Source organism: Macaca mulatta, chromosome 4 (assembly GCF_049350105.2).
Source record: "Macaca mulatta isolate MMU2019108-1 chromosome 4, T2T-MMU8v2.0, whole genome shotgun sequence".
NCBI lineage: Eukaryota > Metazoa > Chordata > Mammalia > Primates > Cercopithecidae > Macaca > Macaca mulatta.
The window spans coordinates 22,308,832-22,326,385 of record NC_133409.1 but is presented as its reverse complement, the minus strand read 5'-3'; the positions used below and the strand labels follow the sequence as shown (position 1 = coordinate 22,326,385).

General features: G+C 38.0%; 1 protein-coding gene across 1 annotated transcript in view; it reads left to right on the top strand.

Annotated features, from left to right (window-relative positions):
- The window catches only part of ROS1 (ROS proto-oncogene 1, receptor tyrosine kinase), a 144,274-nt gene that overhangs the window by 90,640 nt on the left and 36,080 nt on the right, over positions 1 to 17,554 (top strand). The window contains exons 32-35 of the mRNA XM_078001181.1: positions 3,270 to 3,438; positions 11,224 to 11,341; positions 14,266 to 14,453; positions 16,254 to 16,337. Coding sequence (XP_077857307.1) covers positions 3,270 to 3,438; positions 11,224 to 11,341; positions 14,266 to 14,453; positions 16,254 to 16,337 — 559 coding nt within the window. The remainder of the gene's footprint in view (positions 1 to 3,269; positions 3,439 to 11,223; positions 11,342 to 14,265; positions 14,454 to 16,253; positions 16,338 to 17,554) is intronic.

The following is a 17,554-nucleotide window of genomic DNA, read 5'->3' as shown; positions in this document are numbered from 1 at the left end:
TTTAAGGCATCAATTAACCTGATTAATTCATTGATGGAGAAAGCCTACATTGACTTTTATGGTGATAAACTTAAAATTGATTATTTTTTATAATTGCTACTTGTTATTTTAACTATTATATATTTGCATGTGCATATTTGTGTATTTCTGGGCCTATGTATGTGTACATATTTTTAAAGATTAGTTGGAAATGTTTTGTTCAGTGGTAACTCAAAAAGCAAATAAGTATAATCATAGCCTCACTACTTCTTAAAAATGCAGTTATTCCCCAGGATGTTTAAAAATTATTATGTAAGGTATTTTTGTGATCTTATACTTTATAAATAAAAACTATGAAAACTGTGGAACAACACTGAATCTTGGGTTAATAAACTCAAAGGTCACAGTTTAATTGGACTTTTTCCATTGAGCATGTTTCTGATGATTTGTTGCCTATTTAAAAAATTGCCACCTTATAAAAATGCAGTTAAATTGGAGAAATTGGAGGAATGCCTTTTAAAATGACATCTATTTTAGTAAACTTAACGCAGTTCAGTCTAAAGTCAAGGGGAAGGATGTAAAGTTCATTTCCAAGATTATCAAAGAAATGGAATGGGAAAAGACTTTAGAGATAATTGACACCCTAGCCTACCCTTTTATTGATCAGAAATGGAGACCTAGACAGATGCCAGATGTCGCCAGGCAGAGAAAAATCCTAGGGCTGACTTCTCCCTAGAGCAGTCCTATTAGGGTGTTGTCTGTGGAAGGAATAGGAGTCATTAAGTCATCCATCCCACTCTTTAAAGTTTGGGGAGAAGGACAGCAGACAGAGATCTCCTGGTCCAGTTCTCGTGACTTTCATGCAGTGTTTTTTATTTCTAAACTTCCTCTGTTTTTACACTTACTCAACACAGGTTCCAGGCAGACCATTTAGAAAATGATGAAGCTGCAAATACAAGATAGGGTCATTTGTACATGAGTGGCCATCTACAAACACTAACTATGAGTACAGTGAAAGTCTGTGGTTCTGCAAGGGTTGATGAGTGCTATCTAGTCAGAAAGTGCTGTCTCTTTTGAACAACTTGAACCTATCTCACAATGACAGGACAGCTGGGAATGATACCGTAACTCCACACTGAAACTCTGAGGAGTGGGCAATGAAAGGGAATATTTGTCTTTTTAATTAGCAATTTTTAAAGAAAGGAAACAGGAAGAAAATGATAAACTTGCTCTCTGTCATTTCTGTCAAAATTTCCTTATCTGAAAAATGAGGGAACTGGAGCACAAGGTGAAGTTTCTATCTAGATCAGGGGTGTCCAATCTTTTGTCTTCCCTGGGTCATACTGAAAGAACTGTCTTGGGCCACATGTAAAATACACTAACATTAATGATAGCTGATGAGCTCAACAAAATTCCCTTAAAAAAATCATAATGTTTAAAGAAATATTATGAATTTGGGTTGGGCTACATTCAAAATCGTCCTGGGCCACATGTGGTCCACAAGCTGAAAGTTGGACAAGCTTGATCTAGATCTTAAATTCTACATAATATAAGCAACTCACAACAGTGTACAGAAGAAGAACATATTTAAAATGGAGAGGAAACACATAATTTTGTTTGGTAATTTTTTCATGGAAGCCCATTAAAATTGTGTTTTTCGCAGCAGTTCAGGCAAATCCCTATCGAACCACAAGTTTCTGAAGTTCCAAACTCTCAGACATCTTAGCTGACGCTCCCTCTCACTGCCCCCCAAATAATTTGAAAATCCCCCTGTGGTAGCCTCCACTCCTGCACTTGTCGGCCTCTGACAAATGGAAAGTCCTGACACCCTTGTGATTTACTGGGATATCCTGTGGCACCTCTCCAGGTTGGTGGTCTGCCCAGACATTCATTGCTATGGTGATGCCAACACTCTACCGTTTTCCAGCGGTGCCCTTGGTCAAACATCTGCTGACACTTCAAGGAGCTCTGAAAATTTCTTGATGGTTTGGAATGTTGGGCCAGCTAGACTATTCACTATAGGTAATTTCTCCACCAGATCATGAAGGAGAGAGAACCAAAAAGAGTTAAGCCATCTTTTTTTTTTGGCCAGGAATTAATTTCTCTCTCTCTGAGGTTCACAGTAAATATTATGGATTCAATGCACCTGTTTCATTAAGCTATTAAGCTGTATGTCTCAGCGGGATTGGTACATTTATGAGTTTAGTGCAGGCAATGTTCCTGACATCAGCAGTTCTATTTTTTAAGTTTTAATTCCTTCCATTCCCTTGTTCCCCTTTCTTATCGTACATAGTGGTCTACTGAGTGAAAATTCTATAGAGAATCATTCCTTACTGAATAGAAAACTAATATAAAGTGTCCATTTAATGAAATGATGTGACCTCATGAGTGTTAAGTGAAAAAGAAGATATAATTTAAGTTTATTTATGGAAACTGACCTTTTCATGAAACTCTACGAGGGAAAATATATCAAGAACCCTTGACAAAGTGCCATATCTTTTTGTCTTTTCCTATTTGTATGTTAAGAAATTATCATTTTCAAATAATGATACTAAGGATCCAAATATACAAGTTTTTAAAAAGCAATATCACAGAGCAAGAAAGTTCAGATAGCTATAATTAGAGGCCCAATATCTAAAGTGGAATGAAAACAAGATTTTCTGTATTTAGTTTCTAGCTTTGCTACTTAGTAGCTTCATAATAGTGGGCAAAAATTTTCTTCTTTTGGCTATGTAGGTTTCCAGTGTATAAAAATAAAGAATTCTGGTTACATGTCTGAAGAGGGTGTTAGGAGGAAAAAACATGTCTTAGTTTGTAAGTCACTGTGGACTTCTTTATCAAAGATTACATGTAATCAAAACATGTGAAAATATTATTGCTATGAAATTAACAAATCCCTGGGATCTGAAAGTACCGTTGTTTTGATCCATCGTTGTTCCACAGCTGTGGATTTGCATTCTTAGCCATCCTGATTAAATGTAGGTATCTACCCTTTGGGATAACAAGAAGCGGTAGCTCTGAATCTTCCTCAATGATATATAGTCAGAGGTGTATGTCCCACCTTGAGCTTCTCCCATGAACGGTCATGTAAGTCAGTTATATCTTATCATAAAAAGCAAAACGACTATAGGCAGTGGGGTAATGTTTGGGATCATTCATAAAGAAGTTCTTATTCTTTAATAGAAAAGAATGCTTGAATTTTAATCACTTGCTATAAGCCTATACATTTTTGTGTTTTGAGAATATTTTCTCAGAGAAACAAAAATATTAATTGAAACTTCTTTTTCTAGTGGAAATACAATGAGTTTTACCATGTTAAAACTTCATGCAGCCAAGGTCCTGCTTATGTCTGTAATATCACAAATCTACAACCTCATACTTCATATAATGTCAGAGTAGTGGTGGTTTATAAGACAGGAGAAAATAGTACCTCACTTCCAGAAAGCTTTAAGACAAAAGGTAAGTACTAACATACTCAACACTAAGAAACTCTGTGTTTCAGTTCCTTTCTTATCACTTATTTCACTAATCCTAGAGATACATGAAATTGTTCTTTAAAAGCAGTACATTATTATTTCTAGAATTTGAATGAAGAAATTGAGAAAATGTAGGAGACCTTGCAGGCAATAATGAAATAATGCTGGCTGGGTCTGGCTGGATCCTGAACTGGGCAAAATTATTTCTTCTTTCAGTATCCTTATTTCATGTCTAGCTATGACAATTTTGTGGTGATAACTGTATGAAAATAGTGTTACTGAATGTTCAAAAAATATTTATTGGCTACTATATTTGAGATACTAAAATGAAAAATATACGAAGTTCATTAAAAATTAACTAGTGTTCTGAAAGATATAACTTAACTTTGAGTTGAGCTCTATAAGAATGGAGGGAACAAAGATCTAGAACCAGAAATACCATTTGACCCAGAAATTACATTACTAGGTATATACCCAAAGGAATATACGTCATTCTATTACAAATATACATGCACACGTATGTTCACTGTAGTACTATTCACAATAAGGAATCATTTGGAATCGATGCAAATGCCCATCAACATTAGACTGGATGAAGAAAATGTGGTACATATACACCATGGCATACTGTGCAGCCATAAAAAGGAGTGAGATCATGTCTTTTGCAGGGATATGGATGAAGCTGGAAGCCGTTATCCTCAGCAAACTAATGCAGGAACAGAAAACTAAACACTGCGTGTTCTTACTTACAAGTGGGAGCTGAAAAATGAGAACGTATGGACACAAGGAGGGGAATAACACACGCTGGGACCTCTCCCCCAGGTAGGGGGAGAGAGAGCATTAGAAAAATAGCTAATGCATGTGGGCTTAATACCTAGGTGATGGATTGCTAGGTTTAGTAAACCACCATGGAACATGTTTACCCATGTAACAAAACTTCATGACCTGCACATGTACCCCAGAACTAAAAATTAAAAATTAAAAAAAAAGAATGGAGGGAAAATGCTCCAAAACTTATAATAATTTTCTTTATTTTCATTTATCACTTATTTTGTGCCAAATTGAGACATATTGTTAATCTTATCACTAATTCATGAAATCCCACTAATAAAAACTTCAAATGCTCATTTAAAAATATTTAATCATATTAGAATATTTCTGAAAATTTCTTTTTTAAAAATTTCTTCTTAAAAAATGGGATACATGTGTAGAACGTGCAGGTTTATTACATAGGTATACATGTACCATGGTGGTTTGCTGCACCTATTGACCTGTCCTCTAAGTTCCCTCCCCTCAGCTCCTATCCCTCAACAAGCCCTGGTGTGTGTTGTTCCCCTCTCTGTATCCATGTGTTCTCAATGTTCAACTCCCACTTATGAGTGAGAACATGCCGTGTTTGGTTTTCTGTTCCTGTGTTAGTTTGCTGAGGATGATGGTTTCCAGCTTCATCCACGTCCCTGCAAAGGACATGATCTCATTCCTTCTTATGGCTGCATAGTATTCCATGGTGTATATATACCACATTTTCTTTATCCGGTTTTTCACTGATGGATTGACTTGTTCCATGTCTTTGTTATTGTAAATAGTGCTGCAATAAACATATGTGTGCATTTGTCTTTATAGCACAATGATTTATATTCCTTTGGGTATATACTCAATAATGGGATTACTGGGTCAAATGGTATTTCTGGTTCTAGATCCTTGAGGAATCGCCATACTGTCTTCCACAATGGTTGAAATAATTTACTTTCCCACTGACAGTGTAAAAGTGTTCCTATTTCTCCACAGCCTCGTCAGCATCTATTGTTTCCTGACTTTTTAATAATCGCCATTTTGATTGGCATGAGATGGTATCTCATTGTAGTTTTGATTTGCACTCCTCTGATGATCAGTGATGTTGAGCTTTTTTCATATGTTTATTGGCTGTGTAAATGTGTTTTTTGAGAAGTGTCTGTTCATATCTTTTACCGACTTTTTGATGGAGTTGTTTGTCTTTTTCTTGTAAATATGTTTAAGTTCCTTGTACATTTTGGATATTAGCCCTTTGTCAGATGGATAGATTGCAAAAATTTTCTCCCATTCTGTAGGTTGTCTGTTCACTCTGATGATAGTTTCTTTTGCTGTGCAGAAGCTCTTTAGTTTAGTTAGGTCCCATTTGTTTATTTTGGCTTTTGTTGCAATTGCTTTTGGTGTTTTAGTCATGAAGTCTTTGCCCATGCCTATGTCCTGAATGGTATTGCCTAGGTTTTCTTCTAGGGTTTTTATGATTTTGGGTTTTACATTTAAGTGTTTAATCCATCTTGAGTTAAATTTTGTATAAGGTGTAAGGAATGGGCCCAGTTTCAACTTTCTGCATATGGTTAGCCAGTTTTCCCAGCACCATTTACTAAATAGGAGATCCTTTTCTCATTGCTTGTTTTTGTCAGGTTTGTTGAAGATCAGATGGTTGTAGATGTGTGGTGTAATTTCTGAGGTCTCTGTTCTGCTCCATTGGTCTATATATTTGTTTTGGTACCAGTACCATGCTGTTTTGGTTACTGTAGCCTTGTAGTATAGTTTGAAGTCAGGTAGCATGATGCCTCCAGCTTTGTTCTTCTTGCTTAGGATTGTCTTGGCTATATGGGGTCTTCTTTGATTCCATGTGAAATTTAAAATAGCTTTTTCTAATTCTGTGTAGAATGTCAGTGGTAGTTAGATGAGAATAGCATTGAATTTATAAATTACTCTGGGCAGAATGGCCATTTTCACAATATTCATTATTCCTGTCCGTGGGGATGGAATGTTTTTCCATCTGTTTGTGTCCTTTCTTATTTCCTTGACCAATGGTTTGTAGTTTTCCTTGAAGAGGTCCTTCACATCGCTTGTTAACTGTATTCCTAGGTATTTTATTATCTTTGTAGCTATTGTGAATGGGAGTTCATTCATGATTTGGCTCTCTGCTTGCCTATTGTTGGTGTAAAGGAATGCTTGTGATTTTTGCACATTGATTTTTTTATCTTGAGACTTTGCTGAAGTTGCTTATCAGTTCAAGAAGTTTTTGGGCTGAGATGATGAGGTTTTCTAAATACAAAATCATGTCATCTGCAAACAGAGATAACTTGACTTCCTCTCTTCCTATTTGAATACCCTTTATTTCTTCCTCTTGCCTGATTGCCCCAGCCAGAACTTCCAATACTATGTTGAATAGGAGTGGTGAGAGTGGACATCCTTGTTTTCAAAGGGATTTTTTCCAAGTTTTGCTCATTCAATATGATATTGGCTGTAGGTTTGTCATAAATAGCTCTTATTATTTAGAGATATGTTCCATCAGTACCTAGTTTATTGAGAGTTTTTAACATAAAGAGATGTTGATGTCGAATTTTATCAAAGATCTTTTCTGCATCTATTGAGATAATCATGTGATTTTTGTCTTTGGTTCTATTTATGTGATGGATTACATTTACTGATTTGCATATGTCGAACCAGCCTTGCATCCCAGGGATGAAGCCAACTTGTTCGTGGTGGATATGTTTTTTGATGTACTGCTGGATTCAGTTTGCCAGTATTTTATTGAGGATTTTTACATCGATGTTCATCAGGTATATTGGCCTGAAGTTTGTTGTTGTTGTTGTTGTGTCTCTTCCCAGTTTTGGTATCAGGATGATGCTAGCTTCATAAAATGAGTTAGGAAGGAATTCCTCCTTTTGCATTGTTTGGAATAGTTTCAGAAGGAATGGTAGCAGCTCCTCTTTGTATTCCTGGCAGAATTCAGCTGTGAATCCATCTGGTCTTGGGCTTTTTTTGGTTGATAGGCTATTCATTACTGCCTCCATTCCAGAGCTGGCTGCTGGTCTAGTCAGGGATTCAACTTCTTCCTGGTTTAGTCTTGGTGTATGCATCCAGGAATTTATCCATTTCTTCTAGATTTTCTAGTTTATTTGCATAGAGGAGTTTATTGAATTGTCTGGTGGTAGTTTGTATTTCTGTGGGGTCAGTGGTGATATCCCCTTTATCATTTCTTATTGTGTCTACTTGATTCTTCTCTGTCTTCTTTGTTATTAGTCTAGCTAGTGGTCTATTTTGTTATTTGTTTTATTTTTTTAAAAAAATGGCTCCTGGATGCGTTGATTTTTTTGGAGGGCTTTTTGTGTCTCTATCTCCTTCAATTCTTCTCTGATCTTAGTTATTTCTTGTCTTCTGCCAGCTTTTGGAATAGTTGGCTCTTGCCTCTCTAGCTCTTTTAATTGTGATGTTAGGGTGGTGATTTTAGATCTTTCTGGCTTTCTAATGTGGGCATTTAGCGCTATAAATTTTCCTCTTAACACTGCTTTAGTTGTGTCCCAGAGATTCTGGTACATTGTCTCTGTTCTCATTTGTTTCAAAGAACGTATTTCTGCCTTAGTTTCATTAGTTTCATTATTTACCCAGGAGCCATTCAGGAGCAGGTTGTTCAATTTCCATGAAATTGTGTGGTTTTGAGTGAGTTTCTTAATCCTGGGTTCCAGTTTGATTGCACTGTGGTCTGAGAGACTGTTTGTCATGATTTCAGCTCTTTTGCATTTGCTGAGGAGTGTTTTACTTCCAATTATGTGGTCGATTTTAGAATAAGTACCATGTGGCATGAGAAGAATGTAGATTCTGTTGATTTGGGCTAGAACGTTCTGTAGACATATACTAGGTCCACTTGATCCAGAGCTAAGTTCAAGTCCTGAATATCCTTGTTAATTTTCTGTCTTGTTGATCTGTCTAATACTGGCAGTAGGGTGTTAAAGTTTCCCACTATTATTGTGTGGGAGTCTAAGTCTCTTTGTAGGTCTCTAAGAACTTGTTTTATGAGTCTGGGTGCTCTTTTACTGGGTGCGTATATATTCAGAATACTTAGCTCTTCTTGTTGAATTGTTCCCTTCACCATTATATGATGCCCTTCTTTGTCTTTTTTGATCTTTGTTGGTTTAAAGTCTGTTTTGTCAGAGACTAGGATTGCAACCCCTGCTTTTTTTTTTTTTTTCCTTTCCATTTGCTTGGTAAATATTCCTCAATCCCTTTATTTTGAGCCTGTGTGTGTCTTTGCATGTAAGATGGATCTCCTGAATACAACACACCAATGGGTCTTGACTCCTTATCCAATTTGCAAATCTGTATCTTTTAATTGGGGCATTTAACCCATTTACATTTAAGGTAGGTATTGTTATGTGAGTTTGATCCTGTCACCATGATGCTATTTTGTTATTTTGCGTGCTAGTTGGTGCAGTTTCTTTGTAGTGTCATTGATCTTTATACTTTGGTGTGTTTTTGCAATGGCTGGTAATGGTTTTTCCTTTCTATATTTAGTGATTATTTCAGGAGCTCTTGCAGGGCAGGCCTGGTAGTAACAAAATCCCTCAGCATTTGTTTGTCTGGAAAGGATTTTATTTCTTCTTCACTTATGAAGCTTAGTTTGGCTGGATATGAAATTCTGGGTTGAAAATTCTTTTCTTTAGAATGTTGAATATTTGCCTCCAGTCTCTTCTGGCTTGTAGGGTTTATGTTGAGAGGCCCACTGTTAGTCTGATGGGCTTCCCTTTGTAGGTGACCTGGCCTTTCTCTCTGACTGCCCTTAACAAATTTTACTTGATTTCAACCTTGGAGAATCTGATGATTATGTGTCTTAGGGTTGATCTTCTCATGGAGTATCTTAATGGTGTTCTCTGTGTTTGCCAAATTTGCATGTTGGCCTGTCTTGCTAGGTTGTGGAAGTTCTCCTGGATAATATCCCGAAGTGTGTTTTCCAGTTTGTTTCCATTTTCTCCATCTCCTTCTGGTACTCCAAGCTACCATAGGTTCAGTTTTTATGAAGTCTCATATTTCTTGTAGGCTTTTTTCATTCTTTTTTCTCTCTTCTTGTCAGCATGTCTTATTTCAATAAGGTGGTCTTCAAAGTCTGGTATCTTTTCTTCCACTTGGTCAATTCAGCTGTTGACACTTGTGTATGCTTCATGAAGTTCTTGTGCTGTGTTTTTCAGCTCCATCAGGCCGTTTATGTTCCTCTCTAAACTGGTTATTCTAGTTAGCAATTCCTCCAACTTTTTATCAAGGTTCTTAGCTTCTTCACGTTAGGTTAGAACATGCTCCTTTAGCTCATCATAGTTTTACAGTTTTTTACTACCCATTTTCTGAAGCCTACTTCTGTCAGTTCATTCACCTGATCCTCCGCCCAGTTCTGCACCCTTGATGGAGACATTGTGATCATTTGGAGGAGAAGAGGCACTCTGGCCTTTTCGGTTTTCAGCATTTTTTTCATTGATTCTTTCTCATCTTTTTGAGTTTGTCTAGTTGTGGTCTTTGAGGCTGCTGACCCTTAAATGGGTTTTTTGTGGGGGCTCTTGTTGTTATTGTTGTTGATGCAGTTGTTGTCACTTTCTGCTTGTTTGTTTTTCTTTCAATAGTCAGATCCCTCTTCTGTAGGGCTGCTGCAGTTTTCTGGGGTTCACTTTAGGCCTTATTCATCTGATTTGCTCTCACGCCTGGATATGTAACTCAAGGAGGCCGGAGAGCAGCAAAAATGGGTGTCTGCTCCTTCTTCTGGGACCTCTGACCTTAAGGGGCACCATCCTGATGCCAGTAGGATCACTCCTGTGTAGAGTGTCCTGACAATCCCTGCTGGAGGGTCTCACCCAGTTGTGTGGCACCAGGAGCAGGACCCGTTTAATGAAGCACTTTGTCCCCTGGTGGAGAGGGTGTGTTTTGCTGTGGGGAAGCCCACTTGTCTGGGCTTCCCAGATTCCTCAGAACTACCAGGAGGAGAGGCTAAGTCTGCTGGTCTGCAGAGACTGCAGCCACCCCTACCCCTAAGGGCTCAGGCCCAGGGAGATCTGGATTCTGTCCCTGAGCCTCTGGCTGGAGTTATTAGAGATCCTGCAGGGAAGCCCCACCCACTGAGGAAGGATGGGTCAGTGTTAGACCTGAGGAGGCTCTGGCCGCTGACTACCACAGATGGTGTGTTAGGCTGTGACAAGTCTTGGGACCAAGCTGACCAGCCTCGCTGACTCCAGCAGGGGAAAAGCACAGCCTGGAGCTATAGAAATGGATGCTGCATTTCCCCCATGCTGCATTACTACCCATCTTCTGAAGCCTACTTCTGTCAGATCATCCATCTGATCCTCCCAGGGAGATTAGCGTGTTAGGCAGCTGGGAGTCCCAGTGCTGGCTGCTGCCCCTCCCCCAAGGAGCTCAAAGGGCTTAGACAGCAGGCAGCAGAAGCCCGTGCTGGTCATCCCTCCCCCAGGGAGTTCAGTAGGCTTAAGCAGATTCCAGCTGAGAGGCCATAAGAATCTGCATATTCTAGGGTTGGAACGCTAGGCCCTGGTGGCGTGGGTTTGCGAGTGGGATCTTCCAATCCATGGGTTGCACAGTTCTGTGGAAAAAGCACAGTTTCCCTGGCTGGGTAGCATGCTAACTCCCTGCTCCCCTTGGCTGGAGGGAGGGGGTTCCAGCCAAGAACCGTGTGGTTCTCAGGTGGGCTCACTGCTCTTCCTTCGCTCTGTGGGTCACACCAGCCTTCTAGTCAATTTTGATGAGCGAATCTAGATACCTTGGTTGCCAGTGAAGGATTCACACACTTATTATGGTTTTTTTCAACAGGAACCTCTGAACACAGTTGCTTCTAGTCGGCCATCTTGGCCCTGCCTCTCTGAATATTTCTTTAATGTTATTTATCTTTCCTCTTAATATATTCTACAGGAAGATTTCAATGCAGAAGATTAATACTTCAAACATATCAAATCAATATTTTCTTTTTTTCCCCCCAAAGCTGGAGTCCCAGGTAAACCAGGCATTCCCAAATTACTGGAAGGGAGTAAAAATTCAATACAGTGGGAGAAAGCTGAAGATAATGGATGTAGAATTATATACTATATCCTTGAGATAAGGTATGTGTATTTGCAAAGTACTTGTAAATGACAAAGAACTAAGAAGATAAAGTAATAAAAAGTAACACTATTTGTGCAAATGTATTTACATATAAACACAAAGATCTTAAGTTTAAGGACTCACATGCATCATTATGTTCTTTGCTCAATTCCTAGAGGTTGGTCTTGGCATGCTAATTATAAAACAGATCACATCATTCTCAGAAATCTCTAACTGCTCATTGACACTTTATGGAAATTGTTTGATCATAGGCTCATGCAACCAATATTTACTTAATATCAGTTTTGTTTAAAAAGCTTAGCTGATGTTTAATGTTAAATGATGATGGTGTGTAAATTCCTGAGGATAATTTGCTTTAGCAAGGTGAATACTCTCTAGTGAGAATCGGTGATGAAGTAGGTATTTTTCATACTGTAAAATTAGGTCAGGTTCTGAAATTGTCTGAAGCATAGAGGTCACACAGGATTCTCAATTCATTGTGAAGATTACAGTTTGCAGTGTGTTCCCAGGGACTGAAAACACACCATCGATGAAAACCAGCCACTGATGAACAGCCTCAGACCTGGCCAGTATGGGGAGCGCGTGAACCATAACTGGCTCAGAAGGACTGATTTCATGCCAACTTGAGGGGAGAATTCCAAATTCCAAAGACACTCCTCTCACAGGACTATGAAACCATCTTTTAAGAAGTTCCAAGGACAAAAGTCACTTCCATAATTATAGTCCTGGCAACTTGATCTTTGATCTATTTTTGCTTCATCTGTCTCTGGCATTCCCATAACCTTAAAAAATGTTCCTGTTCATACTAGAGAATTCCCTTGGCCCTTATTTCTAATTGAAACCTCCTTGAAGTTACTGCTTTTCATGCAGAGTGTTACTGCTTTTCATGTTACTGCTTTTCATGCAGAGTGAAATACATTCTAACCTGCAGAACTGTCTTGGTGGTTTGTGACTGTAATGATGTTCATCAGTCAGGTCACACATCAGGTTTTTGCTAGGACCTCTTTAGTGTGTTACCCTGAGTAACACCTTAAGTGCTACTAAAATGACTCCATCTAAATACTTTGCATACTCCTTGCTCCAGGTCTCCACTGTCAGGACATGGACTATAAGATGACTGAATCATTGTTGTAACTTCAGTATCTCAAAATAAGTCCTTCAGTCAGGACACTAGTTAGACCCTGTGTACTCGCTGACAGGGTAGTGGAAATGCAAAGTGCATGAACTTGGGAGTTGAACAAGCCTTATTAGTTTCCAAGGTTGCCACAATAAAGGACCACCAACTGGGTGGCTTGAAACAGTAGAGAGCTCTAGAGGTTAGAAGTCTGAAACCAAGGTATCAGCAGGACTGCTTGTTCTGATGGTTCTAGGGCAGAATCCATCTTTGCCTCTTAGCTTCTGGCGTTTGCTGGCAGTCCTTGGTATTCCTTGGCTTGTAGATGCATCCTTGTCATCATCACCTCCTGCATCACAAGGTTTTCTATGTGTCCAGATTTCCCTCTTCTTATGCAAGTGCCAGTCATTGGATTAGGGTCCATCCTAAACTACTATGACCTCATCTTAACTCGATTACATTTGTCAAGATCTTATTTCCAAATAAGGTCACTTTAAAATATTCTGAATGGGCATGAATTTTGGGAGGACATGACTCAATCCAGTACACAAACCATGTTTAAATCCTTGTTCTTTTCCTTTTTTGAACGTAAGTTTCCTCATCTGTAAAATGGAGATGATAATATCTATCTCACCTCTTTAGGCTATTGTGGACTCAGTGAATGAAAACAACATTATGTAAAGCCCCAGTACAGTATGTTGTAAATAGAAGGTGCTCAACCAACATCAGAATTCTTCCTTCTTTTCTCAATGGCCATTGTGTAGAGCCACTTCACAAATTCTCAAGGGCCTCTTTCTTTTGGATCAGAGTTGTTTGGTTAAACAATGAAATGGCCAGTGCTAAAGGTGAGACTTCACAAAATGTGTAAAAACACTCTGTCCTAATGCTTTGCTCAGGATGGTCCTTAAAGAGACCCTCAGCTCCTGGGAACAGCTGTGACCAACTCTGCTGCCCTGCTGCTCCCGATGTTCTTACCCTTTCCCTGCCTCTTATGAGGGCCAGCTCTCACTCTCTGTCGGTCTTCAGAAGGATGAGTCAATTAGCAGGAACAGAACCAGATTCTCCCACATACCCCTAAGCTTACTGCGGATTGGCACCAAGCCCTAAAACTATTGCGGTCTGAAAAGTTTCAGACCTGAAATGTTCTTCATTGTTAGAGAAGACATAAATGGAAGACCTTGAGCTTGCCTTTGATGATTCTGTGAAAAGTCATTCCAGTTACATCTTTTGAACCCAGCCCTTGTGCTCTTTCCATGTTTCAAATGAAAAACAATTGGATTGACTTTGAGGTGGAATGTAGGTCAATACAAAAAGAAGCAACAAGCCTCAGAATCTCAGATATAATGATAACTTTGGTAGCTGAACTGTCACACTTTTCCTTATCAATTTTGTATTCTGTATTTTATTGAACTATGGCATAAGTAAACTACAAATAATGTAAAAGACTGGAGATTGAGAAAATGGAAACTTCCCAGTTAAAAATCATGTAATAAATTTCTTATAGGTTTGGAATTCTGGAGAAAGTTTCCCCTTACTATTAGTAGGAAAAGGGTACTCAGCTCTCTCTTGACCACGGATTACTCACAGCTTTCTTGGTGGGCTGAGTTAATTGGCTCCATGCCTCACTAGGATCACGGTAAAACCATGCTGTTAGCATCTGTGTTGCCAGATTATGGGAGAGGAATGAGGTCAAGGGTAAACCGTGCCAAAGGACACTCTCAGGAGTTCAGTCACTAAGAAGATCTATGAACAACTAGAAATAACAGGTATACTGTCATGTATATTTTCTGTATTTATTATTTTTTGCAGAAAGAGCACTTCAAATTTACAGAACCAGAATTTAAGGTGGAAGATGACATTTAATGGATCCTGCAGTAGCATTTGCACATGGAAGTCCAAAAACCTGAAAGGAATATTTCAGTTCAGAGTAGTAGCGGCAAATAATCTAGGGTTTGGTGAATATAGTGGAATCAGTGAGAATACTATATTAGTTGGAGGTATGTTACCATGTCTGTCTACACACTAGCTTATTACCTAAAGGTTCAGTAATAAATATCAGTACATTTTTAACATTAGCAATAGATAACGGTGGCTATATATATATATCTTATTATCCAAACTATTAAACGATTCCATTCATGTGATGTGATCTTCCTAAAACATCATTATCATCATGTCATTTTTCTCCCCAATAATAATCAGCCACCCTCTTAATTCCTGCCACATCAATTCCATGCTCCTAATTAGGCTTCCAAGGCTGTTCACAATCTGTTCTATCCAGCCTTATTATTCTATTCACATTATACCAGCCTTATGACCACTCTCACATTATACATAACAGGCCTAAGACCTTTGTTTCTTCCCCAATATCTACCTCTTCCACTGTGTATTTTATTTTAGTTTATGATATATTGTCTTTCTTATCACATAGGCAGGAAATCTCACTGCCATATGTGATTCTTCCCTCTACTCAGTCATCAGGTCCTGTTGATTTTACCATCTTGATTTCTCTCTGATGAGTTCTCATCTTCCTCTTTCTACCTTGGCTTTCCTAATTTAAGGTATCATTTCTTGCCTGTGTCCTTGGCTTATGCATACTGCTGACAGTTAATCTAGTTGAAGCACAAGCTGGATTACTTAACCCCTCTCTGAAATACCCACAATGGCTCTCCATTCACTGCTTTCAGAATCAGCTACAAACTTCTTTGTGGCATGTAAGGTCTTCCGTAATTTATCCTACAATTGTGGTTTATCTTTTCCAATATTTATGTTTGTGCTGTAGCCACATCAGACCAGTAACAAGTTTTTATGTCACTTGGTCTTTGGCCCTGTGTTTGCCTCAGCCTATAATACAGGTCCACACCACCGACCCTGTGCCCCTTAGCTGTGATTTCCTATTCTTTATTTTCTGCCAGTTGAAATTCTTCTCATCCTTCAAGACTTAACTTAAATGAACTCATCATAATGCTTACCTGATGCTCCTTAGTCAAATGAATTACTGCATTTTATACACTCACACGCTACATGAAACTTATATTATTCTTATTTATATTATAGTTAGTTATCTAGTTAGTTGTGTACAAAAGTTTGCTACCCAGCTCAGCAAACTTTCTGAAAAGAAGCAAATAGTAAATATGTTAGACTTTGCAGGCTACATATGATCTCTGTAGCATGTTCTTCTTTTCATCTTTTTCTCTTCTTCTCTTTTTCCTTCTCCTTCTTCTTAAAAATAACACTTTAAAAATGTAAAACTTATTCATAGCTAATAGGGGGTACAAAATCAGGCTATAGCCAGATTTGGTCCTCAGGCCATAGTTTGCCAGACTCTGGCCTACATGTTTGTTTCCTCTACACAACTGAAACTACCTAAGAGAAATTACCATGTTTGTTCCTCAGTTTAATATCCATGAAATAGAATATGTATGAAGATATTATACAAAATAAGAGTGTCAACTATTTAGTATACAAAGACCGAGATTTCTTGGTCCTAAATTTATTAAAAAGATATACATGTTTCCTCAGTCATTTTAAAGTACAAGACTGAGTGGGTATATTCCAGTGGTTTGTTGGTAAACTAGCTCTCTGCAAAAAAAGCAAAAACACCTCGATTTTGATTTCACACGGCATAAACACTCTCCGTATGGATGCTTTCAAGCTACCAACTGTCTAGCAAACAACTGGCTTGCAAAAATCCAGTAGTAGCTAGCTCTGCTATATTACTCTGTGTGCTTAGGTAGAGCTGGGGCTACTTAGCTTTTATCTATGAATTAATTTTTTTTTCTGATTTATATTATTAGATGATTTTTGGATACCAGAAACAAGTTTCATACTTGGTATTATAGTTGGAATATTTCTGGTTATTACAATCCCACTGACCTTTGGTAAGTATAATAGAATTTAAAAAATAGGCAACAAATTGTTTATTTAATCATATCGGATTGATTTATCTCTTAGTTGATCTAATCTCCCACATGAAATATTGTCTGATTAAGTTAATAAAATTTACATTGTTACCTTCTACTATACATTTATAACCACTAACTTCTGTGAGTTGTTTTCTGATCTAGGCATAACTATTTTGTGGAAAATAAATATGTACATTTCATGTTATACTTTAGATAAAACTACTTGCAAGGGCACCAACTTCTAGCTTTCTTTAAAACAGTATTTGTTTCTGATTGGCTGCATACAAATGTTTTGTGGCTTATAGTTTAAAATAAATAAAAGAAAAATAACCCTGGGTACAGAAAAAAAGTATAGAATTAATGGGAGGCCAGTGACAATCTTTGGTTGGGATAGTTTTGGTTTCTAAGCAGACAGGCTGGTTTGGAATGAGTACGGCCACTGTTGCAGAAGATCCATTTCTGGCTTGTGGGATCCACTCTTGCTTTCAGACATCTGATCTGCTTATTTCAAATCCCTGCTAATTTATAAATGACCAGGAAAGCAGAAAAATTAGATTAGGTAGATAGAAAGCTATTTTTTTCTAAGAAGGTGTACTTTAATGATGATAAAATGCAGTGAAAACCTTAAAAGGAATGGTCAAGTATTGATTGAACTTTTAGAGTTACCATAGTGATCATACATTCTTGTTTATTTCTGTTTCAGCACAAATAATAATAGCACTTTCTCTCAGTCTCCAAACTGTTTGAGTTTGGCTCATAAGATATATGGACCCCTATCTATTGCTAATATTGAGAGTCCCCAACACAGTGAATCATTGAAAGAAGGGCATGATTCTTACCAGAAAAGAACACTCAAACACATATTAAGAAAGTTGTAGCTTATTTTGTTCACAAACAGGAGTAAGTTACAAGGGAAAGTTGACGGAAAAGTCACAAACATAAAGTTGAACTCTCAGGATAAAGAAAGCCAACACTTTACTGTGTTCTAAATCTTTATTCTTTCTGCAAAGTGATTGGAATCACAATCTATATGAGAGCACTTTGAAGCTTGATTTCAGATTTTTTTTCAAAGATTCCACCCAGACAATATGTGAAACTCCTTCAGCAAACTTGGAAAGCTAAAAATTTCAGCTGACCCTGCCAGGATTTTAACCTGTGGTTCCAGAGAGTCTAAGCATTGCACAGCTGATGTT